The sequence below is a fragment of the Cetorhinus maximus genome, chromosome 20 (assembly GCF_964194155.1).
Source record: "Cetorhinus maximus chromosome 20, sCetMax3.hap1.1, whole genome shotgun sequence".
Taxonomy (NCBI): domain Eukaryota; kingdom Metazoa; phylum Chordata; class Chondrichthyes; order Lamniformes; family Cetorhinidae; genus Cetorhinus; species Cetorhinus maximus.
The window spans coordinates 28,492,538-28,520,058 of NC_135898.1; the positions used below are offsets into that span (position 1 = coordinate 28,492,538).

A 27,521-nucleotide genomic window follows, 5' to 3' on the forward strand; every position below is an offset into this window, starting at 1 on the left:
AGCTTTTCTTTATCCAGCGAGTTTATTGACTTTGTTCAGTCTTGCAGCTCTCCCACACACCCAGTGTCCCAGCTATCCCCTATTTGTAGGTACTCAAAATACTTAACTAAATAATGCCCTTCACTTGTATATCCTAACAATATAATTAATGTACCATTAACTAGGAAGGCTTGAGAGTTGGGAATGGTAGGTGAAGGCAGACAGGCTCAGCACAGCTTTTGGGTTACCTTCTGCAGGAAAGAAATAAAGTTCACTGGTGAAGTTCTTGTCAGGTGTTTAGAGAATGTGCCTGTAGGATTAGTTGGCATGCAGTGTGTTAAGATGTGAAGTTCGGAGAAGTAAGGGTTGTAATAGTGGTGAGTGTGTGAATATGAGAGAAAGGAGGTAAAGTGTAATGCAGTAATTGTAGGAGAGTGGAAAGAGGCATTGTGAGCAGTAAGACAAAGATGTGGGGAATGTGAGCACATTCGCACCTTATTAACACTGGTGAGGCCATTGAACTTTTCCAGCATTGATACCATTTCCTGAAAGCTAGACCCCTGGCATTAACCCCTCTGATTTTATGCCTGGATCAAGGCCCCAAAGTAGTATCTGAGAACCTGGACGCTCTGTTTGGAGTTCCCGGCCATTTCTCTCTTCAGAACTGTTCCGAGCTGACTGAGTGTATCATACATTTATAGGTTCTAGCTGCCTTTTAATGCTGTAACAGATGCCCAATTTCCAGCCCCCTCAAACTGGTGTGCAGCTAATCACGAACACAGGTAACATTGGTCACATGCTGCCATCATTTGAATGAGGTCCCAGCATCAATTTCATATGGGCCTTGAGTACTTGTTTTTAAGTGTGATCAAACGATGGGTCCAGTATGTTCCTACTTCCTGTGAGCAACGTGGAGGAGACCCACTAGTGTTGATATAAATGATGACTCAAATCATGACACTAGAAGTAAAGTGTAGGTAGAAAGTATATGGCATATACAGGATTTTCAAAACTTAATATGTACCGGAATATTTTTTTGGCGCAGAAATCCATTTGCAACGTACATATTGTGGTGACCTTTGAGCTGAAAGCAATGCAGTAAGGAAAATTTATAATTTCTTTAAAATATCTACAGAATCTGTAATAAGAAATACTTGTCCATGTGACCTGGTGACCCTTGACCTGGTAGCTGTACCAACAGGAAGGAAATAAAGATACAAAGAAGCCGTGTGGCCAGACACACAAGACAGACAAAGAAGCTACTGCCGAAACAAAATAAAGGAGAGCTACAGCAGTGGGGGAACAGATGGCACATTTACAAGGAATTGTATGTATGTTAAACAGGACAAAAAGCTGAAGAAAGGGTTAGAGCAGGGAGTGTCAATTGGACAATTTTACTGCTGGTGCTTCAGTTTTGCCAGAGGTGACCAGACCGTTTAACAGGGTTTATTAAAGAGCTCGGATAAAGGAGTCTCTGGGAATCTGCACTATCAAGACTATCGTGAACCTAGCTAAGGAGGTTCTGCAGGAGTGTGCGTGCGGGTGATGACTGTCTCCGGGGACCTCGGATGGAACATGGCTGCCAGTGAACGCAACTCGGTGCCGAATGAATTGAATGGGCAAAGGCCGATTGAGAGAACCTTGGGGCTCTATGTAGTGCCACATGTCTTCAGGGAGTGATGTGGGTGCTTGTGGTTTTGTAAGACATATCTTTGTGTATCTATCACTAATTAAAGTGAAATGTACCACTTTATTCAAAGCCTGTTAATTCATAGTTAATTTATGTTGATTCTGATTCATGTTAAAATAAAAGTTACAAAAAGTGAAATTTTGTTGGTAATGACTTCATTTGGGGGTCATTCAGTAAATTTGGTTATTTCGTTTATGGTTCCCCCACGGAGATCAGAACAATTTATTTAGATGAGTTGCTCTTGCAGAGAGTGGACACAACAGGCCAAATGTCTTCCTTCTGTACTTAAACTGTTCTATGATTTTATAACATATATGATAAACTGTAACTAATATGTGAATTAAATAAAAATAGAATATTTTGTACGCACATTATGTATGTCACTGTGTTTCCTTTCCAAAGGTGCAGTATACTACATTTAAATAATCTGAGCCATTGGTTGTGTTAAACATGTGACTTGATCTGTTTTTGTTTGTAGTTTAAATGCTGTGGTGCAGAGGATTTCACAGACTGGTCAACGAATATATACCATAATTGTGAAGGACGTGCAACTGGGCCACTTGCTTGTGGTGTACCTTACTCATGCTGTATACGTAATAAGGTATGAACTGCCATTCTCTGATGTAATTTCTATCTAGATGGAAAAGCGTATCTTTGATTACCATTCAATGGGATACAAAAGGAGAACAAGAAGGGAGAAAAAGGTGGGAACAAAGTGAGTACAGGGAAAGGAGACAGGGAACAGAGGGGGAAAGGAGGAGGGAAGAAAGGAAAAGGGGGAGAGGATGGGAGAAGATAGGGATGGAGTAATGTAAAGAGGAAAGGTGAAAGGCAGAAGAAGAGAGGAAATAGAATGGAGAGGAGCACGGTTAGGATAGACAGGGAGAGGACAGGGAGATTGGCTGGGAGTGGTGAGATGCGAAGAAGAGACAATGGGGGGAAAGAATAGAGGAATGGTGAGGAGGGATCATGTGGGTGGGGAAGAGGGCAGAAAGAGTGAAGATGAGGGAACGAGGGAGGACAACCGGGATTTAGGTGAGGCAAGGAGAGGAGGGGTGAGGGTGGGAATAGGAACAGGAGTAGACCATTCAGCTTGTCGAGCCTACTCCGCCATTCAGTTAGATCATGGCTGATCGTTTACCTCAACGCCACTTTCCCGTGCTATCTCCATACCCCTTGATGTCTCCAGAAATCTATCAATTTTTGTCTTGAACATGCTCAATGATTGAGCTACTACAAACCTCTGGAGTAGAGAATTTCAAAGGTTCACCACTCTGAGTGAAGAAATTCCTCCTCATCTCAGTCTTAAATGACCTAGTCCTTATTCTGAGACTATGCCCCCTGGTTCTAGACTCATCAGCCAGGGGAAACATCCTACCTACATTCATCCTGTCTCACCTGTAAGAATTTTGTAAGTTTCAATGAGATCACCTCTCATTCTTTGAAACTCTGGAGAATATAGACCCAGTTTCCTCAGTCTCTCCTTATAAGACAAACCTGCCATATTTCATTACCCAGTCTGAAGAACCTGTGACTCCAGGCATGTGGTTGACTCTTAACTGCCCTCTGAAACGGGCTAGCGAGCCACTCAGCTGTACCAAAATGCTGCAGATAAGCCAATTAATAATGAAATTGAATAGACCATCCAGCATTGACCTAGGGACCAGAAATGACAGAAACTCTCCCTGCCTAGTCAACACTACAAAGTCCTCCTAGTGAACATTTGGGGACTTGTGCCAAAATTGCATCCCACAGATTAGCCAAGCAATACCCTGACATGGTCATACTCACAAAGTCATACTTTACAGCCAACGTCCCAGACTCCTGCATCACTATCACTGGGTATGTCCAGCCCCACCAGCAGGGCAGATCCACCAGATGCGGCGGGCAGCACGGTGGCATATCAGAGTGAGGGAGTAGCCCTGGGAGACCTCAATATTGACTCCAGATCCCATGAAGTCTCATGTCATCAGGTCAAACATGGATCAGGAAACTCAACAGATGAATCTGTACTCCTCCATGTTGAACACCATTTAGAAGAAGCACTAGGGGTGACAAGGTCACAAAATACATACTGGATGGGGGAACTTCGATACCCATCACCAAGAGTGGCTTGGTAGCACCACTACTGACCAAGGCGGTGGAGTCCTGAAGGACATTGCTGCTAGACCGGGCCTGTGACAAGTGGTGAGAGCACCAACAAAAGGCTTCACACTGAGGGCACCCTCCATCCTGTTGTGAGGCAAAGCCACCATGTTAAATGGGATAGATGCAGGACAGATGTAGCAGCTCAAAACTGGGCATCCATGACACGCTGTGGGCCATCAGCAGCCATCAGAATTGTATTCAACTACAATCTGTACCTTCATGGCGCAGCATATCGCTCATTCTGTCATGACCATCAAGCCAGGTATCCAACCGTGGTTCAATGAGGAGTGCAGGAGTGCTACCAGGCACTCTGAAAATGAAGTGTCAACCTGGTGAAACTACAACACAGGACTACAAACATGCTAAACAGAAAAAGCAGCATGAAATAGACAGAGCTAAGTGATTCCCCCAATCTACAGATCAAATAAAAGCTCTGCAGTCCTGCCACCTCCAGTCGGGTGAATGGTAGTGAACGATTAAACTACAACCGGAGGAGGAGGCTCCAAAGACAGCCCCATCATTACTTCAGTGCAAAAGACAAGGCTAAAACATTTGCAACTATCTTCAGCTAAAAGTACCTCATAGATGATCCACCTTGGCCTCCTCTTAAGAACCCCAGCATCACAGGTGCCAGTCTTCGGCCCGTTCAATTCGCTCTACAGGATATCAAATGGCTAAAGGCACTGATTACAGCGAAGGCTATGGGCCCAGACAACGTTCCAGCTATAGTACTGAAGTCATGCTCCAGAGCTAGCTGCGCCTTTCACCAAGCTGTTCCAGTCTAAGCGACAACACTGACATCTACCTGACAATGTGGAAAATTGCCCAGGTGTGTCCTGTCCATAAAAAGCAGGACAATTCCAATCCAGCTGATTATCGCCCACACCCCCCCAACCCCCCCAGTCTGCTCTCTATCAGCAAAGTGTTGGAAGGCGTCACTCACAGTCCTATCAAGCGGCACTAACACAGCAATAATCTGCTCACTAATGCTCAGTTTGGGTTCCATCAAGGCCACTTGGCTCAAGACCTCATTGCAGCTTTGGTCCAAACATGGACGAATGAGCTGAATTACAGAGGTATGAGGTAAGGTGAGAGTGATTGCACTTGACATCAAGGCAACATTTGACTGAGTGTGGCAACAAGGAGCCCTAAAAAAATTGAAATCAATGGGAATTGGGGAGAAAACTCCACTGGTTGCATACTTTGCACAAATGATGGTGGTTGTGGTTGTTGGAGGGTAATTATTCCGGGCCCAAGATATCATTGCATGAGTTCCTCAGGGTCATGTGATAGGCCCAACCATATTCAGCTCCTGCATCAATGAACTTCCCTCCAATATAACATCAGAAGTGAAATGTTCACTGATGATTGTACAGCATTCAGTACCATTTGCAAGTCCTCAGATACCGAAGCAGTCCATGTACACATGTAGCAACACCTGGACCCCTTTCAGGCTTGGGCTGATAAGTGGCAAGTGGCATTTGCGTCAGGCAATGACCAGCTCCAGCAAGAGAAAATCTAACCACCACCCCATGACATTCAGTGGCATTACTATCGCTGAATCCCCCACTATCCACACCCTCGGGGTTACCAAAAACTGAACTGGATTGTCGTTGGCATCCTTCCATCTACAGAAGGTGATGGACACACAGCAAACAATCCATTTCAGCTGGAGTGACTTCATATGACGTACCTTTGCTGATGGCTGAAGCGGCCATTGTGGGTTGTTGTTTCCATTGTGAACGTCCGTTGCCAAGCTGCGTGGTAGATCATGCCAGCCCACAGGTGGTGTTGCCATTTTCCTCTGTGGTGACTCCCATGGGCCCGTCATATAAATACTGTGACTACAAGAGCAGGTCAGAGGCTGGGAATTCTGTGATAATTAACTCACCACCTGACTCACATAAACCTGTCCACCATCTGCAAAGCACAAGTCGGAGTGTGATGGAATGTTCTCCATTTGACTGGATGAGTGCAGCTCCGACAACACTCAAGAAGCTCAACACAATCTAGGGCGAAGCAGCTGTGGGGAGGCAATGGCGTAGTGGTATTCTCGCTGGACTAGAAATCCAGAGGTAATGTTCTGGGTTCGAATTCTACTACAGCAGATGGTGGTATTTGAATTCTAATTAAAAGTCTAATGATGAATCCACCTAGTTCACTAATGTCCTTCAGGGAACGAAATCTGCTGTCCTTACCTGGTCTGGCCTACATGTGACTCCAGACCCACAGCAATGTGGTTGGCTCTTAAATGCCCTCTGAACAAGGGCAATTAAGGATGGGTAATAAATGCTGGCCTAGCCAGCAATTCCCACATCCCATGAATGAATTTTTAAAAAACCCTTTTCATTGGCACCCATCCATCTCTTTAAAAAAATATTCACTGGCACACTCAGTACCTAACAGTTTTCCTGCACTTCTGAGGCAAATGTATCCTTCCCAAGGCGTGGTTCCCAGAACTGAATGCAGTGCATAGGGTCTGTTCAAGTCTTTGTATAACTGAAATATAACTTCCTTATGTATTCCAACCCTCTAAAGATAAAGGCTAGAATTCCATTAGTTCTTTTGATTACTTTTTGTACCTGTCCACTAGCTTTTTGTGACTTGTGTATAAAAGAACATAGGACTTGGGAGCAGGAGTAGGCCATTCAGCCCTTTGAGTGTGCTCCACCATTTAATAAGATCGTAGTAGATCTGGTTGTGGTCTCAACTCCATTCTGCTGCCTGCACCCACCACCACCCCCCACCCTCCCATTAAACCCTGACTCCCATGTGTATCAAAAATCTGTCTAACTCAGCATTGAATAAATTCAATGATGCATCCTCCACTGCTTTCTGGGGAAGAGAATTCCACAGATTAACGATCCTCTGAGAGAAAAAAAATTCTCCTCATCTCTGCCTTAAACGGTAGACGTCTTATTCTTAAACTGTGTCCCCCAATTCTAGTCTTTCCCACAAGTGGAAACATCCACCCATTATCTACCCTGTCAGGCCCCCCACCCCGCCCCGTCAGGCCGCCTCAGGATCTTATATGTTTCAGTAAGGTCACTTCTCATTCTTCTGAACTCCAATGGGTTTGGCCCAACCTGTTCAACCTTTCCTCATGGGATAAGCCTCTCATCCCAGAAATGAGTCTAGTGAACCTTCTCTGTACAGCTTCTAACGCAATTCTATTTGTTTTCAAATAAGGAGACCAAAATTGTACACAGTATTCCAGATGTGGTCTCATCAAGAACCTGTGCAGCTGCAGTAAAACTACATGGGCACCTTTGCTCTTTCACAATTTTTAGCCTCTTACAATTAAGAGAATATTCTGATTTATTGTTCTTGGATTCCAAGTGAATGAATGCACACCTCCCTGATGATTAAGCATCATCTGCCACAATTTTGCCCACTCACGAAATGCTGATGTCCCTTTGTGATTTCCTGCTCTCATCCACACAACCTACTATACATCCTAACTTAGTGTTGGCTGCAAACTTGGGCATACAAGTCTCTATTCCTTCGTCCAAGCCATTGATGTATATTTGTTCAAAAGCTAAGCTGGAGTACAAAGCCCTGGGGAACTCTGCTTGTGTCACATGCAACCAATCAGAGTACATTTCCTTATTCCCTATACTCTGTTTCCTACATCTAACACATTTATCACCACATATCCCAAACTCCAATTCCATTTGTCCTAATTTTTATGTGAACTCTCTTGTATGGAACTTTATCAAATGCTTTCTGTAAGTCCATATGGACAATGTCAGCAGGCACTGTCCTGACCACTTTATTCGTGATCGCCTCAGAAAATTTGACTAGCATAAATCCATGATAATGCTCTTTGATTAGTTCATACATGTCAAATGTTCAGTCACTCTGGCCCTGAGGATAGATTCCAGTAACTTCTCTTTACCATTTGTTTTTTGTTTATATTAAGTCATTAAGTTTCTTCTCTTGACTTCATTTAGGCTCCTATACACTGCAATTGTTTTGTCTTTTCCTCTACAATTGAAATTGGATACAAAGTACACGTTTAACAAGTCAGACTCGTCTTCATTTTCTGATTCCACCACCACCCACCCCGCACCACTGTCTCAGCTCTTCTGTTCCTGAAACCCTCACTACTTCCTTTTTACCTGTAGATTTGACTATTCCAATGCTCTCTTAACTGGCCTCCCATCTTCTAACCCCCATAAATTTGAGAATATCCAAAACTCTGCTCTCTGTATCCCAACTCGCACCAAGTCCCATTCATTTATCACCCCTGTGCTCACTGGTCTACACTGGATCCCGAGCAATGCCTTGACTTTAAAATTCTCCTCTTTGTTTTCAAATCCCTCCATGGTCTCACTCCTCCCTATCTCTGTAATCTGCTCCAGCCCCACAACTCTTTGAGTTACTGCACTCCTCTATTTCTGGCCTCTTGTGGATCCCCAATATTAATCGCTCTGCCATTGATGGCCATGCCTTCAGCTGCCTGGGCCCTAAGCTCTGAAATTATCTCCTTAAACCTCTCTGCCTCACCTACCTTCTAGGAGATGCTTCTTAAAACTTACCTCTGACCAGACTTTTGTTCACCTGCCCTTATTTCTCTTTGTGCGCCTATGTCATAGTTCGGGCCAGATCTTCTGGTCAGTGGTGATGCTGGGGTGACCTATGCCAGAAATTAACAGTAGGATGATACTAGAGTAAGTATTGCACATTAAGCCCAAGCCTCCGATGCTGAGGTCAATGTCGGACACATTCTCGGAGAAACCTAGGCAGCACAAATTTGCCCATCAGAAGCTTAAAATTCTCAGGTAATCACCATATACTTGTGTGGATCAGGACTTCAAAAGGGCCCTGATGCGCAACAGCAGTTGAACATTTCAACATTCACTACTGCTGGCATCAGAAGATCTTTGTTTTATAATGCTCCTGTGAAGCGCTGTGGGACATTTTATTATGTTAAAGGCACTGTATAAATTAAGTTATTATATTGCCTGCATCTGGCTTTAATGTTTTTAACTTCCCATTTGCCAATCTCTTCACCTTAATATATGTATAAAAATTTTGCTGTTATGTTTGTTAACTTGCAGGTTTTTTTGTTCATAATCTCTTTTTTTTCACCTTTTATTACTTTTAGCATTGATTTATTACTTTTTATTGCTCTTCCAGCCTGCCTGATTATCACTTTTCCTTACCTTTGTATAAGCCTTTTTTTCAGTTTTAAACTCTTACCTTGTTTATTGACCATGGTTCCTCAACTGCACAAGTGGAACTTTTGCCTTTTAAGGGGTATGCATTGGTTTTGTATTGTACCAGTTACTTTTTTTTTAATATTTAGCTCACATTCTTTGCATGTATATGTATTTGTTAACAGCTCAGCCCAGTTTACTGGAGGAAATTTATTTATCACCCCTTCAAAGTTTGCCTTACACAAATTTAAAATCTTGGGCTTGAATTGTGCAGACAGAGAGGCTCGCTGCCCTTGAAAAAATGGCTCCGGAGGCCCAGGTCTGGAAGTCCCACCCCGGAACCTGGCCATTTTTGTGAAGGGGGAATGGGTGGAGAACAGGAGCTAGCCGTGCTTCATGGAGGCAGTTGCACATGTTAAAGTGCAGCTGCTTTCAGTCTGATCTGATTTTTGCACAGAGGAAGTAGGAAATATGATGCGTGTACATTAGACCTTGTAGGAGAGGGTCTAAATTTATCAGACTTCTTTAGAGAGGCATGGTACGCTTTTGGATTTGGTCTCCGAGCAGCTTTGGGAGAGATAAGGTGCTCTTTGGGAGCAATCAAATGCCCATTGGGATTGTTGAAAGTGAACATGAATATGCATAAAAAGTGGATAAACTTATTGGAACTGTAACGCTCATTGGAGCTGTCAAAGGGGCCCTGAAAGGCTTTTAAATCTCCTGCCCTTTAAATATTTGAAAAACTGCAGTCATGAAAAAAATCAGTACTTGCTATTTCACCCTGCTAACATAAGCCTGAGTGTTGCCATTTAGGATTAGTGCTGCATGACTGATTTCATAACCTTTCATTATCACAGTGGGGTGCCTGTCAGTTTATAGTTTGATTGACAGCTCCAAGTGTTTATAAAGTCTTTGAAGTGAGACCATGAATAGTTCAATGAAGCATGCAGGAGAGCATGCCAGGAGCAGCACCAGGTACAGCTGAAAATGAGGTGTCAACCCTGGTGAAGCTACAACACAGGACTAGTTGCGTGCCAAACAGTATAACAGCAAGTGATAGACAGAGCTAAGTGATTCCACAACCAACAGATCCACCGTCTACAAGGCACAAGTCAAGAGTGTGATGGAATACTTTCCACTTGCATGAATGAGTGCAGCTCCAACAGCACTGAAGAAGCTTGACTCCATCCAGGACAAAGCAGCCCGCTTGATTGACACCCCATTCACAAACATTCACTCCCTCCATCACCGACACACAGTGGCATCAGTGTGAACCATCTACAAGACGCACTGTAGGAACTCACCAAGGCCCCATAGACAGCACCTTCCAAACCCACGACTACTACCATCTAGAAGGACAAGGGCAGCAGACAGATGGGGACACCACCACCTGTAAGTTCCCCTCTAACTCACTCACCACCCTGACTTGGAACTATTTTGCCATTCCTTTACTGTTGCTGGGTCAAAATCCTGGAACTCCCTCCCTAACAGCAGTGGTGTACCTGCACCACATGGACTGCAGCGGTTCAAGAAGGCAGCTCACCACCACCTCGAGGGCAATTGGGATGGGCAATAAATGCTGGCCTAGCCAGCGACACCCACATCCCATGAATGGAAAAAAAAGCTTGTTCTTATAAGCGATTGAAAAAATTTAAATGAATTGAATGGGTTTTATCAGAAAGTTTTTATTTAAATAGTGAATTCATCAGTAGACACTTAAGAACTGTATTTAATCTCAGCGTGAGTCCCGAGGTCTGCCCATGGTGGATACTGGATGAGTTGGCATAGAGGGTGTAAAGGCAAAGTGTGTTAGGGAAGATAGAAGATTATCTTCAGTAGCAGAAGGGGAGGTATCTTTTTTGTGTATCAGCAGGGCATGAAGTGGGTCAGCTATACAATTGGATTTTCAGCAGGAGAGAGGGTGTTTAATAGTTGTTTGTTATTTATTTTGTGCAGAGTTCAAGGTTTAGGGATATTTCTTTGCCTGTGCCATTTGATCACTAAGGCCATTTTCGAGCAGCTTTTACATTTTTCTGTTGGTATTCCAGAATTATTAAATATTTTCATATCCTTTGTTTTGCTGCTCATTTGATATGCTCAGATATGATTTGGCCAGAGTGGACTGGGGGCAGCTACTTTTAGGTAAATCTGCATCAGAGCAGTGGGACTCATTCAAGAAGGAAATAGGAAGAGTACAGGACCAACATATTCCAGTAAAGACAAAGGGTGGGACCAACAAATCCAGGGAACCCTGGATGTCAAGGGATATACAGGATTGGATAAAGAGAAAAAGGGAGGCAGATACCGAGGGCTCAAAACAGCAGAAGCCCTAGAGGAGTATAGAAATTAGGAGAGGAAAAAGGGGGCTTGAAGAAACATTGGCAGGTAAAAGAAAGGAAAATCCAAAGTTATTTTACAAGTACATTAAGAGTGAGAGGATAACTAGGGAAAGATTAGGACCCATTAAGGACCATTGTGATAATTTGTGTGTGGAGCTGGAAGACGTAGGAGGGTTCTAAATGAATACTTTGTGTCAGTGTTCACAAGGGGGGTGAACGACGACGTGGGTATGGAAATCAGGCAGAAGGACTGTGATATAATTAAAGAAATTAGCATAGAAAGGGAGGAGGTTCTAAGCAGGCTTAAAAGTGGATAAATCTCCAGGCCCGGATGAAATGTATCCCAGGCTGTGAGTGAGGCAAGGGAGGAGATAGTAGGGGCGCTGGCAATAATTTTCAATACCTCTCTGGCCACAGGAGAGGTGCCAATGAGGTACCATTATTCAAGAAGGGATGAAGGGATAAACCAGGGAACTACAGGCCAGTCAGTCTAACCTCAGTGGTGAGGAAACTATTGGAAGCAATTCTGAAGGACAGAATTAATCTACACTTGAAGAGGCAGGGATTAATCAAGGACAGTCATAATGGTTTTGTTAAGGGAAGGTCATGTCTGACCAATTTGATTGAATTCTTCGAAGAGGTGACCAGGTGTGTAGATGAGGGCAATGCATTTGACATAGTCTACTTGGAGTTCAGCAAGGCTTTTGATAAGGTCCCGCATGGGAGACTGATAACGAAGATAAGAGCCCATGGGATCCAAGGCAATTTGGCAAATTGGATCCAGAATTGGCTGAGTGGCAGGAAGCAGAGGGTGATGGGCGAGGGGTGTTTTTGTGACTGGATGCCTGTGTCCAGTGGGGTTCTACAGGGATCAGTGTTGGGTCCCTTGCTGTTTGTGGTATATATAAACGATTTAGACTTGAATGTTGGAGGATTGATCAGTAATTGAATGACACAAAAATTAGTGGAGTGGTAAATAGTGATGAGGATAGCCTTAGATTACAGGAGGATGTGGGCGGCCTGGTCAGATGGGCTGATCAGTGGCAAATGGAATTTAATCCGGATAAGTGTGAGGTGATGCACTTGGGCAGGACAAACAAGGCACGGGAATACACGATGAATGGTAGGACTCTGGGAAGCACCGAGGATCAGAGGGACCTTGGTGTACACGTACACCGGTCTCTTAAGGTAGCGGGACAGGTAGATAAGGTGGTTAAGAAGGCATAAGGGATACTTGCCTTTATCGGCCGAGGCATAGAATATAAGAGCAGGGAGGTTATGCTGAAACTGTATAAAACGTTGGTTAGGCCACGGGTAGAGCATTGCGTGCAGTTCTGGAATCCACATTATAGGAAGAATGTGATTGCAGTAGAGAGAGTGCAGAGGAGATTTCCCAGGATGTTGTCTGGGCTGGAGAGTTTTAGTTATGAGGAGAGATTGGATAGACTGGGGTTATTTTCCCTGGAGCAGAGGAGATTGAGGGGAGACATGATTGAGATGTATAAAATTATGAGGGGCATAGATAGGGTAGACAGGAAGGAACTTTTCCCCTTAGTGGAGGGATCAATAACCAGGGGCATAGATTTAAGGTAAGGGGCAGAAGGTTTAGAGGGGATGTGAGGAAGAATTTTTTCAGCCAGAGGCTAGTGGGAATTTAGAACTCACTGCCTGAAAGGGTGGTAGAGGCAGAAACCCTCATAACATTTAGGAAGTATTTGGATGTACATTTGCGATGCCATGGCATACAAGGCTATGGGCCTAGTGCTGGAAAATGGGATTAGAATAGTTAGGTACTTGTTTGACCGGTGCAGACTCGATGGGCCAAAGAGCCTTTTACTGTGCTGTAGACCTCTATGACTCTTTAAGTTAATGTCACCATCACTTGATGATGTCTTCTGCACGAATGGCCCTTTGATTTTGTTGATAATATTGACTTCTCATTTCACTTTGGTGGTAAGATACCCTGCACATTTTATTTGACTGAATCTTCTTGAATTACTTCGTCTACATTCTTCCAAAGGCGGACTTTTAAATCTTCCTTTAGGTGCTAATTTCATATAACATTATTTTAGGTAGTATTATGCTCACAATACCACCTGCAGGTGCAATACTGTAACAATTTTTGCCAGCACTTGGCATTTATAATGTATAACAGATATATATTCTCCAACTAAAATTGCTACTTGATCTGCTTCCAGTTCAAAACTATATTTTAGAAAAGCAGCATAGTTCATTGATGTTTATTGATAAACCTAAGAAAAGGGCCAACGTTGTAAAGAGTAGACAAAAGTTGTGATAAATCAAGGAGTCATGTTTGCAGTTTTGGAGATTGTAAGAGGAAGTGCAGGGAGTACTGAGGGAGGAAAAGAGTTCCACAGTCGTAAAGTTCTGGGGAAGAGATTCTGAAAGAGTGAAATGAGAAGCAAGAGAATAAACTTCAGAAAAACAGTGACCACAGCAAAATTGATTTTAAAATTGTAACATGCAGTGTGACTTTAGGTGTAGGAATCAATTATTGGCCACTTGAGGACCTCTTCCTGCCACCTCTGGTATTTTACCGGAGCAGAGGGTGTGCGCACATCATGTGGCACCCACCACGTAGAAAGGGCTGGCCGTGCTCAATCACCACCACCACCACCCCCCCTCCGCAATTGCCTGCCTCAATGGTCCCGGCAAGCCCACCACTTAGCTGCTTTTCCAGCCTCCATTGCTGCCCATGGTTGGGGACTGTCTGCTGTCCCAGCAGTGGCTACTGGTCCCAGTGGCGCTGCCAGCCATCTTTTTTTTAATTCATTCACGGGATGTGGGCTTTGCTGGCTGGGCAAGCATTTATTGCCCATCGCTAATTGCCCTTGAGAAGGTGGTGGTGAGCTGCCATCTTGAACCTCTGCAGTCCATGTGGTGTAGGTACACCTACAGTGCTGTTAGGATGAGCATTCCAGGATTTTGACCCAGCGACTGTGAAGGAACGGTGATATATTTCCAAGTCAGGATGGTGAGCGATTTGGAGGGGAGCTTCCAGGTGGTGGTGTTCCCATCTTTTTCTGCCCTTGCCCTTCTCGATGATAGTGGTTATGGGTTTGGAAGGTGCTGTCGAAGGAGCCTTGGTGAATTACTGCAGTGCATTTTGTAGATGGTACACACTGCTGCCACTGTGTGTCGGTGGTGGAGGGCGTGAATGTTTGTGGATGTGGTGCCAATCAAGCAGGCTGCTTTGTCCTGGATGGTGTCAAGCTTCTTGAGTATTGTTGGAGCTGCACTCATCCAGGCAAGTGGGGAGTATTCCATCACACTCCTGACTTATGCCTTGTAGATGGTGGACAGGCTTTGGGGAGTCAGGAGCTGGGTTACTTGTCACATGATTCCTAGCCTCTGACCTGCTCTTGTAGCCACAGTATTTAAATGGCTAGTCCAGTTCAGTTTCTGGTCTATGTTAACCCCCAGGATGTTGATATTGGGTGATTCAGTGATGGCAATGTCATTGAACATCAAGGGACGGTAGTTGGATTCTCTCTTGTTGGAGATGGTCATTGCCTGCCACTTGTGTGGCGTGAATATTACTTGCCACTTGTCAGCCCAAGTCTGGATATTGTTCAGATCTTGCTGCATTTGGACATGAACTGCGTCAGCATCTAAGGAGTCACGAAAGGTGCTGAACATCGTGCAATCATCAGCGAACACACCCACTTCTGACCTTATGATGGAAGAAAGGTCATTGATGAAGCAGCTGGAGATGGTTGGGCCGAGGACACTACCCTGAGGAACTCCTGCAGTGATGTCCTGGAGCTGAGATGACTAACTTCCAACAGCCACAATCGTCTTCCTTTGTGCTGGGTATGACTCCAACCAGCGGAGAGTTTTCCCCCTAATTCCCATTGACTTCAGTTTTACTATGGCTCCTTGATGCCACACTCGGTCAAATGCGGCCTTGATGTCAAGGGCAGTCACTCTCACCTCACCTCGGGAGTTCAGCTCTTTTGTCCATGTTTGAACTAATGCTGTAATGAGGTCAGGAGTTGAGTGGCCCTGGTTGAACCCGGACTGGGCATTAGTGAGCAGTTTATTGCTAAGCAAGTGCCATTTGATAGCACTGTTGATGACCCCTTCCATTACTTTGTTGATGATGGAGAGTAGACTGATAGGGCGATAATTGTCCGGGTTGGATTTGTTCTGCTTTTTGTGTACAGAACATAACCTGGGCAATGTACTGGAACAGCTTGGCTAGGGGCCTGGCAAGATCTGGAGCACAAGTCTTCAGTATTGTTGTTGGAATATTGTTAGGGCCCACAGCCTTTGCAGTATCCGGTGCCTTCAGCCGTTTCTTGATATCACGTGGAGAGAATCAAATTGGCTGAGGACTGGCATCTGTGATGCTGGGGACCTCCGGAGGAGGCCGAGATGGATCATCGACTTGGCACTTCTGGCTGAAGATTGTAGCAAATGCTTCAGCCTTATTTTTTGCACTGATGTGCTGGGCTCCTCCATAATTGAGGATGGGGATATTTGTGGAGCGTCCTCCTCCTGTGAGTAGTTTAATTGCCCACCACCATTCATGACTGATGTGGCAGGACTGCAGAGCTTAGATTTGATCCGTTGGTTGTGGGATTGCTTATCCCTGTCTGTCACTTGCTGCTTATGATGTTTGGCAGGCACGTAGTCCTGTATTTTGGCTCTACCAGGTTGACGCCTCATTTTTAGGTATACCTGGCGCTGCTCCTGGCATGCCCTCCTGCACTGTTCATTGAACCAGGATTGATCCCCTGGCTTGATGGTAATGGTAGAGTGGGGGATATGCCAGGCCATGAGGTTACAGATTGTATTTGAGTACAATTCTGCTGCCGCTGATGGCCCACAGCGCCTCATGGATGCCCAGCCTTGAGTTGCTCAATATGTTCGAAATCTATCCCATTTAGCATGTTGGTAGTGCCACAGAACACGATGGAGGGTATCCTCAATGTGAAGGCGGGACTTTGTCTCCACAATGACCGTGCGGTGGTCACTCCTTCCAATACTGTCATGGACAGATGCATCTGTGGCAGGCAGGTTGATGAGGATGAGGTCAAGTATGTTTTTCCCTCTTGTAGGTTCACTCACCACCTGCCCAGTTTAGCAGCTATGTCATTTAGGACTCGGTCAGTTCGGTCAGTAGTGATGCTATTGAGCCATTCTTGGTGATGGACATTGAAGTCCCCCACCCAGAATACATTCTGCGCCCTTGCCACCCTCAGTGCTTTCTCCAAGTGATGTTCAACATGGAGGAGCACTGATTCATCAGCTGAGGGAGGGCGGTATGTGGTAATCAGCAGGAGGTTTCCTTGCCATGTTTGACCTGATGCCATGAGACTTCATGGGGTCTGGAGTAGATGTTGAGGACTCCCAGGGCAGCTCCCTCCCGACTGTATACCACTGTGCTGCCACCTCTGCTGGGCCTGTCCTACCGGTGGGACAGGAGATACCCAGGGATGGTGATGGTGGTGTCTGGGACGTTATCTGTAAGGTATGATTCCGTGAGGATGACTATGTCAGGCTGCTGCTTGACTAGTCTGTGAGACAGCTTTCCCAATTTTGGCACTAGCCCCCAGATGTTAGTAAGGACAGTACTAAGATTGCCATTGTTGTTTCTGGTGCCTAGGTCAATGCCAGGTGATCCGTCTGGTTTCATTCCTTTTTTGTGACTTTGTAGCGGTTTGTTACAACTGAGTGGCTTGCTCAGCCATTTCAGAGGACATTTAAGAGTCAACCACATTGCTGTGGGCCTGGAGTTACGAATAGGCCAGACCAGGGAAGGATGACACATTTCCTTCCCTAATTGCACTGTTAGTTAAGGAGTCAGTTACTGCAGTTAGGAGAGATGATATCTTGGAAGGGGCATCGAATGACGTTTTGTGGGTAGAGCTTAGGAATAAAAAAGGGGCAGCCACATTGTTAGGTGTTTATTATAGACCCCCAGATAGCAGGAAATTGAGGAGCAAATATGTGCACAATTTGTGGAGGTGTGTAAAAACAATAATAATAGGGTAATTATATTAGGTGATTTCAACTTTCCCAACATTAATTGGGATAGACATAGTGTTAAGGGCTTGATGGAGTGGATTTCTTGAAATGTGTACAGGAGAACTTTTTAGGTCAATGTGTAGAGGGTCCAACAAAGGCAGTGCTGGACCTAATTCTGGGGAATGCAGCCAGACAGGTGCTGAGGTGGTGATGGGGGAGCATTTTAGTGATAGCGACCACGACATGGCACAATTTAAGCTTGTTATGGACAAAGAAATGGACAAGTTGCAAAAAAGTGTTTTGGATTGGGGGAGAGCAGGTTTTAGTAAAATAAATCAGGATCTGGCCAAGGTAGACCGGGAACAGCTACTTGTGGGGAAATCTACAGTGGAGCAGTGGGGGTCATTCAAAAAGGAAATGGGGAGGGTATAGGCTTAACATGTTCCCTCTAGGGTGATAGGAAGGACTAACAAGCCCAGGGAACCGTGGATGACCAGAGATATTCAGGATACGATGAGAAGGAAAAGAGAGGCTCTTAGCAGGTACAAGGGAAGCAAATCAGCGGAGGCATTAGTGGAGTACAGAAAGTGCAGGGTGGAGCTTAAGAAAGCAATTAGGAGAGCAAATAGGGGATATGAGAAATCTCTGGCTGGTAAAAGTAGGGAAAATCCCAAAATATTCTATAAGTATATCAATGGGAAGAGGATAACCAGGAAAAGAGTAGGGCCCATTAGGGATCAAGGGGGCAATCTATGGGTGGAGCCAGAGGACATCGGTAGAGTGTCGAAAGCATACTTCACATTCGTCTTCACCCAAGAGAATGGGGATGAAGAAATCGAACTCGAGGAGAGAGACTGCGAGATACTTGAGCAAATTGATATAGGGAGTGACAAGGTATTGGAGGTGTTGGCAGGTTTAAAAGTGGACAAATCTGCAGGTCCAGATGATTTGTGTCCCAGACTGCTGAGGGAGGCAAGGGAGGAGATCGCAAGGGCTCTGGCCCAAATTTTTAATTCAGCTCTGGCCACGGGGGAGGTGCCAGAGGACTGGAGAACAGTTAATGTGGTTCCGCTATTTAAGAAGGGCTGTAGAGATAAGCCAGGAACTACAGACCAGTGAGTCTCACGTCAGTGGTAGGGAAACTATTGGAGAAAATTCTGAAGGAGAGAATCTATCTCCACTTGGAGAGGCAAGGCTTGATCAGGGATAGTCAGCATGGGCTTTGTCAGAGGGAGGTCATGCCTAACAAATTTGATTGAATTTTTTGAGGAGGTGACCAGGTGTGTAGATGAGGGTAGTTTATATAGATTTCAGCAAAGCCTTTGACAAGGCCCCACATGGGATACTTATAAAGAAGGCAAATGCACATGGGATACAGGGTAATTTGATAAGCTGGATTCAAAATTGGCTTAGTGGTAGAAGACAGAGGTTGATGACAGAAGGCTGCTTTAGTGACCGGAAGCCAGTGTCCAGTGGCGTACCACAGGGATCTGTGCTGGGTACCCTATTATTCATAATTTATATAAATGAGAAAGATGACTATGTGGGGGGTAGGATTAGTAAGTTTGGGGGTGACACAAAGATTGGCCGGGTAGATAACAGTGAGGTTGAGTGTCTTGGGCTACAGGAAGATATAGACAGAATGGTCAAATGGGCAGATAAGTGGCAGATGGAATTTAACCCTGAAAAGTGTGAGGCGATACACTTTGGAAGGAGTAATTTGACAAAGAAGTATTCAATGAACAGCATGACACTAGGAAGTTCTGAGGAACAAAGGGACCTTGATGTGTGTGTCCATAGATCTCTGAAGGCGGAGGAGCACGTTAGTGGGGTGGTGAAAAAGGCATATGGGACACTTGTCTTTATCAATCGAGGCAGATTACAAAAGTAGGGAGGTCATGTTGGAGTTGTATAGAACCTTTGTGAGGCCACAGCTGGAATACTGTGTTCAGTTCTGGTCGCCACATTATAGGAAGGATGTGATTGCACTGGAGAGGGTGCAGAGGAGATTCACCAGGATGTTGCCTGGGATGAAACATTTAAGCTATGAAGAGAGGTTGGATAGACTTGGGTTGTTTTCATTGGAACAGAGAAGACTGAGGGGCGACCTGATCGAGGTGTACAAGATTATGAGGGTCATGGACAGAGTGGATAGGGAGCAGCTGTTCCCCTTAGTTGAAGGGTCAGTCACGAGGGGACATAAGTTCAAGGTGAGGGACAGGAGGTTTAGCGGGGATGTGAGGAAAACTTTTTTACCCAGAGGATGGTGACAGTCTGGAATGCGCTGCCTGGGAGGGTGGGGGAGGCGGGTTGCCTCACATCCTTTAAAAAGCACCTGGATGAGCACTTGGCCCATAGCCTTGAATGTTATGATGTGCCAAGTGCCGGTAAATGGGATTAGGTAGGTAGGTCAGGTATTTCTCACGTGTCGGTGCAGAGTTGATGGGCCGTGTGATTCTGCAAATTTGCCAGAAGCTCTTGGAGGCAGGACATTCTGCCTCAGAAGGATGAAAATCACAACTTCAGATAACTAATTTTCTGACAACCGTAAAATCCAGCCATGGTTTCTCCAGCCAGCGGAGGAGGGCTCACTCCCAACCTTCCAGCTGATAAGCAGGACCATAGCCTTGGCATTAAAGATAAAAACAAAAAGCTAAAAGCTACTGCGGATGCTGGAAATCCAAAACAAAATAAAAACAGAATTACCTGGAAAAACTCAGCAAGTCTGGCAGCATCGGCGGAGAAGAAATCAGTCAACGTTTCGAGCCCTCATGGCCCTTCAGCAGAACTGACACCTCTTTGACCCTTTTGTCTCTGACATCTTTTGATTATCTGCTCACACCACACCCTCAATGTGTCTCTTCCCCCCCACCCACCTTAAACCAATTTATATTTCTCCCTTGTTGAAACTATGCTTCAGTTCTGCTGAAGGGCCATGAGGGCTCGAAACGTTGACTGATTTCTTCTCCGCCGATGCTGCCAGACTTGCTGAGTTTTTCCAGGTAATTCTGTTTTTATTTTGCCTTGGCATTAAATCCCAGCCTATCTTACCACTTTGGGACTATTTGGGACTGTATTTGCCTAGATGCCTTATTCTGACAAGTCCAATTTCATACTTTATGGAGACCTTCAAGCATAAATCATAATTGTATTAAAAGATAATAAAGAGTAATGCAATGGATAAATCTGTTCATAAAACTGTTTAATAAAATTCCCTGCAATCCAATACATTATATAATTCTTACATTTTATTATTATTTATAAATCACTAAAGTGCATACAGAAAGTTTATCCGCCCTGAATAGCGACAGTTCTTAAACACTTATCTCACCACACTTTCTCCCCTTCAAATTCCCTGTTCCTCCTCAATGACTGTCATAAGTTAGCCTCAGCCTCACATGGACGCAGTTCTTTGCCGCATGAGAGTAGCCCCCATTTCCCATGGGTTCCTTAACTTTCCACCCAACTGCTGCTCATGCACCTTTTTACTTATGGATGGTGTACAGGATGCTTTGCAGTTTAGTAAAAATTGTTTGTGATGGCAGAATTTCCTATATAAATATATTTAAGCACATTCAGCAATCCCACATTCAGCGTGCAGGACTACTCACCGACTCCCATTTTCTTCAAGCAAGACTTTCTACTGGGAATGCAGAATCAGTGAATTTATACTACAATCTTTGAAATGTTTTATTTTAAAATGAGTTTGTAACCACCCTCTTGCAAATCTCCTGAAAGGTGGACTAATAAACCCTATAATGAAAAGAGGCTGAAAAGGAATCCATGAAACTGGTCTATTTTATAGTTGTTAAGAATGTGTGGAGCAGATCCTAGAATAAATTTCACAGTACTTGAACTTAATTCATTATCAGGCTTCATATATGACTCACACTGCACTGACCTTATTAGTGGGCTAAATATCATTTTTTCATCAGGCATTCGTTTGACCCTGACCAGCTTTATATTCAAGAATGTGCAACATCTCTTAAACAGTTAACTGATCTAGACCACGTGTTCCACTGCCTTCTCATTGCCTAGCTGGACACATAGTCAGCAGTTTGACCTCTGTGCCTGCTGCAGGTATCCCTGTGTGGCATTGTCTAGCTCGGTTACCAATTAAACCAGCTATGGCCCTCCGGGGAGGGATTCCTAGAAATGATCACCTGCAGTTCTCAAATGAATAGGACCATTTTAACATAACGGACCTGAACTTCCTCGGAGTGGCAATCAGAGTCAGATTTTTTTTTATTATTCATTCACGGGATGTGGGCTTCGCAGGCTTGGCCAGTATTTATTGCCCATCTCTAGCTGCCCTTGAGAAGGTGGTGGTGAGCTGCCTCCTTGAACCACTGCTGTCCATGTGGTGTAGGTACAGGTGGTTAGGGAGGGAGTTCCAGGATTTTGACACAGCGACAGTGAAGGAAGATTGCCACGCTGTACCTAGTTTTCTACATCAAATTATTTTGGATCCTATCTCGCCAGACTTTCCAAATCAGGCTGGGTGTGACCCAGCACGTCCCTGGAGTGTAGCATTGAGTGCAGCTCTGTCAGATACAAGGAGGCCACGTCCCCTTTTTTACGACAGGAAGGGTTGGATTGGCGCTGCGGTCGGGCCCAGGTGCGGATGTTGGGTCCGGTTGGGCCTTGGGGTTGGGGTTGGGGGCTGGACGGTGGTGGGGGTGTTGGATCGGGCCTGTGGGTGAGGTCGTTTCAGGTCGGGTCAGGTTGGATCTTGGGGTGGGGGGATTGGGGTGAGAGTCGGACCTAATGAGGTGGGGGTGGGGTGAAATCCCGTGGGTTGGAGAGTTCTCGGTGGGGTGTAGACCCTTGGAGGTGGGAGAGTCCCGTGGGGGGTAGCTGGGGGGGGGAGTCCTGTGTGGCCAAGTAGTTGGGAGATAGGGGGTTCAGGGATGTGAGGGAAGTCATGTGGGGGAGTCGGTCTGGGTCTGTGCTATAGTTAACCAGAAGTTAGAAGAGCTTTTAATGCTTCTAACCTTTTCTGGATAACTATTGATGTAACCCAGTCGGAACCATCCAAAGTTTGCGATTTAAATTGCATTTTCGGATGTAATGCACTGCCTGACGTGGTGGAGACAGGTTTAATTGAGGCATTCAAGAGGGCATTAGATGATTATTGAAATAAAAACAATGTGCATAGCTATGGGGAAAAGGCAGGAGATTGGCACTGAGTCATAATGCTCTTTTGGAAAGGCAATACAGACACGATAGGCCAAATGGCCTCCTTCTACACCATAACAATTCTGTGATTCTCTGAAGTTGACATGGGAAGTGAGAAGCCCCATTCCAGAAAATAGTCCACCTAGCTCCAGCATCCTGATTTAAAACCTGACAGCTGAATTTATTATGATAGCATTTTAATACAAATCATATCAAGATCCTTCTGTGGTGGAGTAATAACAGATTCAGAATTGTGACTATGTTTTATAGCCTTGGCATTATTAAAATGTGTATCATCTCATTTTCCATGAGTACTGCCACAAGATATCCACTAGGCCTCTGAATATTTTTATTAAAAATAGTTGTATGAAAGAAAAGCCTGTAGATTACTTGGTAATATAAATAGATCTTAACTTGAAGACTTTAACATATTAATAGTGAAATGGAGCTTTTTATAATACATTTCTACAGATGTTAATGGCAGAGTAAGTGATATTCTTGCCATAATTTCAATTATTGAGGATTTTGCTTAGCTGACTTCTATAGGTGTTTACATTTTCAACATCCGCTTTTGTTCTAAAACAGCTTGTTAGTTTTTACTGGCACCGCCAAAGGATCAGCCCATATTAATTAGAACGTTTCATCTATAAGCTTGGTTAGCAAAGCAGTAACGCTCTCAATTCAGGAACTATCCTTTAGATTAGAAATTGCACATGCCACTCAGCTATTTAAAAAATGTGAGAGAAGAAAATCAGGGAACTACCTAATCAGGGAGCAACCTAATGTTTGCTCTTAGAAAATTACTAGAACCAATATTTAAAGATTGGGGGTGGAATCAGCCCAGATTTGCACTAAATATGGAATCGGACAGGAAAAACGACGTTTTATCTGCCAGCTGCAATGGCAGCTTCCCACGATATATCGTCCCAACCGCGCCACATTAATTATGCATTCCTGGGAAACACACTGTTTCCATGGTGGGCGGGCTCACCACGCCATTACTTCGCTGCCTCCTCATGCTAGGCACCATATTTACAGCACAGCCGTACACGCACCTCTCTGCTTCCAGCCCAGGACTACTGCATGGAAGCCATGGCCCCGAAAGGCAAGAAGACTGCAGCCCCTAGGTTTAATGATGTTTCCCTCAAGCGCCTTTTGGATGCCATGGAGGCCCGCCATGATGGCCACAGGATGGGCAGAACAATCACCAATTCGACTTGGGAGCGAGTGGTTAGTGCCAATGTCCTACAAAGGAGGACAGCCACCCAGTGCTGAAAAAGGGTACCACCAGGGTAAGTCACTCTTCTCATCACTCCCAACTCTCACACTCTCAAACCCATCACACATTCACAGGGCTCTTGTATCTCAAAGGACAACACCACTAACTCTCTCTCACAGCCTCACATCTCTATCAGGCTCATATCCTATGGAGTTCGCATCCTTATCCCGCCCATGGCTCCGCTCACCACACAAACATTCCATGCAGTGCCACGTGTTCTGCTCACACTCTATCTGTTTTCGTGCAGGAGAAGCTGGCTCACAACAGCAAGGAGAGGTCCCAGACCGGGGTTGGAGTGCTGAAATTAGCCCCCTCACTCACTTTGAGGAGCGTGCCATCGCGCTGACTGGTGAGGACATGGACCGTGCTTGTGAGGTCAGTGGCGAACACCCTCGGGAGGATCCTGCACCACAGCATCCTCTCAACGCAACTGTGGGTGCCCCCTCTCCTGCTTTTGCCTGTGCTGCCATGCACTAATTATCTCTACTTTGGTTCACAGGGAGCTCTGCCAAGTGACTGACACCCTCAGCCAGCCAGTCCCTCAGCTCCATCCATTTCCTCACCTCCAGCCAGAGGACAACTCCTCCATTGAAGAGCTGCAAATAAGCAGCCTGGAAGACCCGTCACAGCACTTACCCACACCCTCCATCAGTGCAAAGACACACACCTCGGTGGGATCTAGATCTAGAGCAGGCTCGGGTTCACAATCTGGTGGTCACCGCACGGACACATACCTGGAGCCGGAGGAAGCAGGTTCATTCCAGTTCCCCAGCACTCAGAGGACTGCTGGGGAAGAGGCATCTGTGAAGTCCGAGTCAGATGATGAGCCTCTGGATTTGGCCTTCCAACTCATTGTGGAGAGTCAGCAGAAGGCGAGGGAACATCACACAGAGCTGTTGGAAGCCCTCAGAGTAGAACACAAGTCAGAGGAGTGCATCCACCTGCTCTCGGATGAAGTGGTGCCCGCATGTACGTATTTGGAGCTCTCCGTGGGGAGGATGGCGGATGCCATGGAGACCCTGGTCCAGCAGAATGTGGAGGTGTGTGCAGACCTGCATGCCATCGCGGAAGCCATGGGTGAGTTCTTGCAGTGGCAACGCGAGAGGGAAACAGGGCACCTTAAAGTCCGTCCAGGTGCTCCTTCCCCTCAAGAAGTCAGGCCGCGGTTCCCGGGCACCCGACAGGAGGAGGATTGGCAGCTGGACACCCCTGGGTCATCCATTCAGAATCTCAGAGGTTGCCCTGTCCCTCTGAGCCCCCTTTGCCTGTGTCTTGTCCTCTGTCACCGCAGAGGGAGCAGCTGGCCCACAGGAGGACTGGCAAAGCAAGCCTCGGCTCTCTAAGAGGACCCACACCGAAGTCATCAGAGACAACAGAGCCAACCAATGCACAGGTTTTCTCCACCCCTGATGTGGATGTCAGGGCAGCATCTGGAAGTCTAAGGCATTCAAAAGTTAAGAAATTCTGCATGGGTGAGCACATTTTATCACTTTACAATCTGAAAATATATTCACTTTTACTGAATAATGTGTAATGGTGCCTTTAAGCTTCATTCTTTGCGATTCCTCCCCCTGCCCACCCCCCCCCCCCCCCAAACTAGCAGTTCAGCTGCAGGCGCATGAGTGATTCAGGTGGGAGAAATGTGTATATGGCAGGGCCTTTCAAAGCCTCGTGCAAGGCTCCCCCATGCACGCGGATCCTCCATTCATCACACTCGTCTCAATGCCCTGAGCATTTTCAATGCTGGGGTTCGCTTTCAGTTGTCCACCTGAGCTAACCTGCATCTCTGCCTCACCCAGTGATCACACTCCCATGCAGCACCTGTTTTCGCCCAACACAACTCTCGTTGCACTTTCGATTTAGCTAGCATGGTGTGGCTAACATTTTTTCTGCACTTCCCTGTCCATTCCCCTCCCTCAGTCACCCATTTCCTGTCCCCCATCACTGTTGACCCCCTTGGCATCATCTTCCACCTCACGCCGCCACCTACCAGCCACAACCCTTTTCTTTCAAGGATGACCTGGTAAATGTGCACGTTCCTTTCTTTCACAGAAATCCCACCTACACCTGCATTAACCTCCCCGACCTCCTCCTTCCCACACTTCCGAATCCCCACGAACCACCTTTGCTATCCCTTCTACCGATACCGTTGCACTGTATCAGGCTCATACCCTACCACTTCACTCTGCCCTCGGTCATTCTCACCATTCCCTCCTACCTTGTCCACCCTCAATTCACTCCCCAGGAGGCAGTTATGGATTCAACAGAACCCCCCCCAAACCTTGCATGCTCACCTGGACAGACCCCAGAGTCTCCCCGCCTCCCTCCTTTGGAACACCACAACCCCCTTCCCCCCACCCCTTAGAACTCCTTTCCCCACCCTTGGAACTCTTCCCCCCCCCCGCCCCCTGCTTGGAACTCCTTTTCCCCCTCCCCTTGAAACTCTTTTTCCCCCCCTCCTTGGAACTCGATTCCTCCCCTCCCGGAACTTCTTTCCCCCACTGCCCACCCTTGGAATTACTTCCCCTCGGAACCCTGCCCCCCCAAACCAACGCCAGACTCCACCCCTTCCTGACTCCTTCCTCCACCCTTACGCCTTCCACCATCCTTACTCCTTCCCCTCTGCGGACTCCTTCTTTGACCCTTACCGCTTTCTGACTCCTTCATCCAACCTTACTTCTTCCACCCCCCACCCCCACCCCACCCCCCACCACCCGGACTCCTTCCTCCCCCTGGACTCCTTCTTCCCCTCGGAACTCCTCCCACCACTGGAAGTCCATTCCCCCCACCCCCAAACTCCTTTACCCCTCCCTAAACTCACTCCCTTACACCTTCCTCCCCCCAACACCTACCTCCCCAGTTGCCATCTTCTCCCCCATTAGCCTGCCTCCCAACCTTAAACTCCCCCGGCACCTTCGTTTTACCGCCCCTCAACATCATTCCCCCCCCCAACCCTACACACCTTCCTCTCCCGATCGAACCTAGACCTTCCTCTCCTACCCCCCGGCAAATCTTCTTCCCCCAAACACAGCTAGACCTTCCTGCCCGCCCCCTCAACGATCATCCGTTGTGAGCAACGGTGATTCTTCATCTTCCGTGAGCTGCTTCATGGCAATGCCATGTTCATAAGAACCAACCCAGCATGCGATGGACGTTCCTCCAGGATCCCGTGCTGTCGGGCTCCAGCATCTTCTGCTCCTTCGCTGTCTGCGAAGTGAGCAAGGCTCTGGCGATACGTCCTGACTTCTGCACGTCACAGTTGTCAAGGCACCGTCATGTTATCCCACCGCTGTGGGTGGATGATCCAGTGTGGGGGGATGATTCCAGTGGGCTGGGCTTATAATGATATGCAGATGTATTATAATGAGGTTCCTGACATCCGACGAAAAATGTGGCCTGCCATTGATGGGCAGAGCGAACGATCGCAAACTGGTTTCACTATTGTCTGCTCATGCCGCCAAACTCACCCGACGCCAGCGGGCATGGAAAATTCCACCCAGGGTGACTGAACACCTTGAAATTTTCAGCTGGTTGGAGAGAGACAGCATGGATTTATAACGGTAAGTAGTGTTTGAATTCCTTTGAAGATGTTATTAAATTTGTAGATGGGAAATGTCTATAGACGTTGTTTATATGGAATTGCAGAAGGCATTTCTTAAAGTCCCTCATAAGAGACTTTAGCTGAAGTTGAACTCCGTGGAACTGAAGACAAATTATTGACCTGGTTAGGAAATTTACTCAGCTGCAGGAGA

General features: G+C 46.1%; 1 protein-coding gene across 4 annotated transcripts in view; it reads left to right on the plus strand.

The window, feature by feature from the left end:
- The window catches only part of tspan15 (tetraspanin 15), a 225,293-nt gene that overhangs the window by 126,412 nt on the left and 71,360 nt on the right, over positions 1-27,521 (plus strand). For all 4 annotated transcript variants that reach the window (XM_078565822.1, XM_078565823.1, XM_078565824.1 and 1 more), the window contains one exon: positions 2,148-2,270. In XM_078565822.1, coding sequence (XP_078421948.1) covers positions 2,148-2,270 — 123 coding nt within the window. The remainder of the gene's footprint in view (positions 1-2,147; positions 2,271-27,521) is intronic.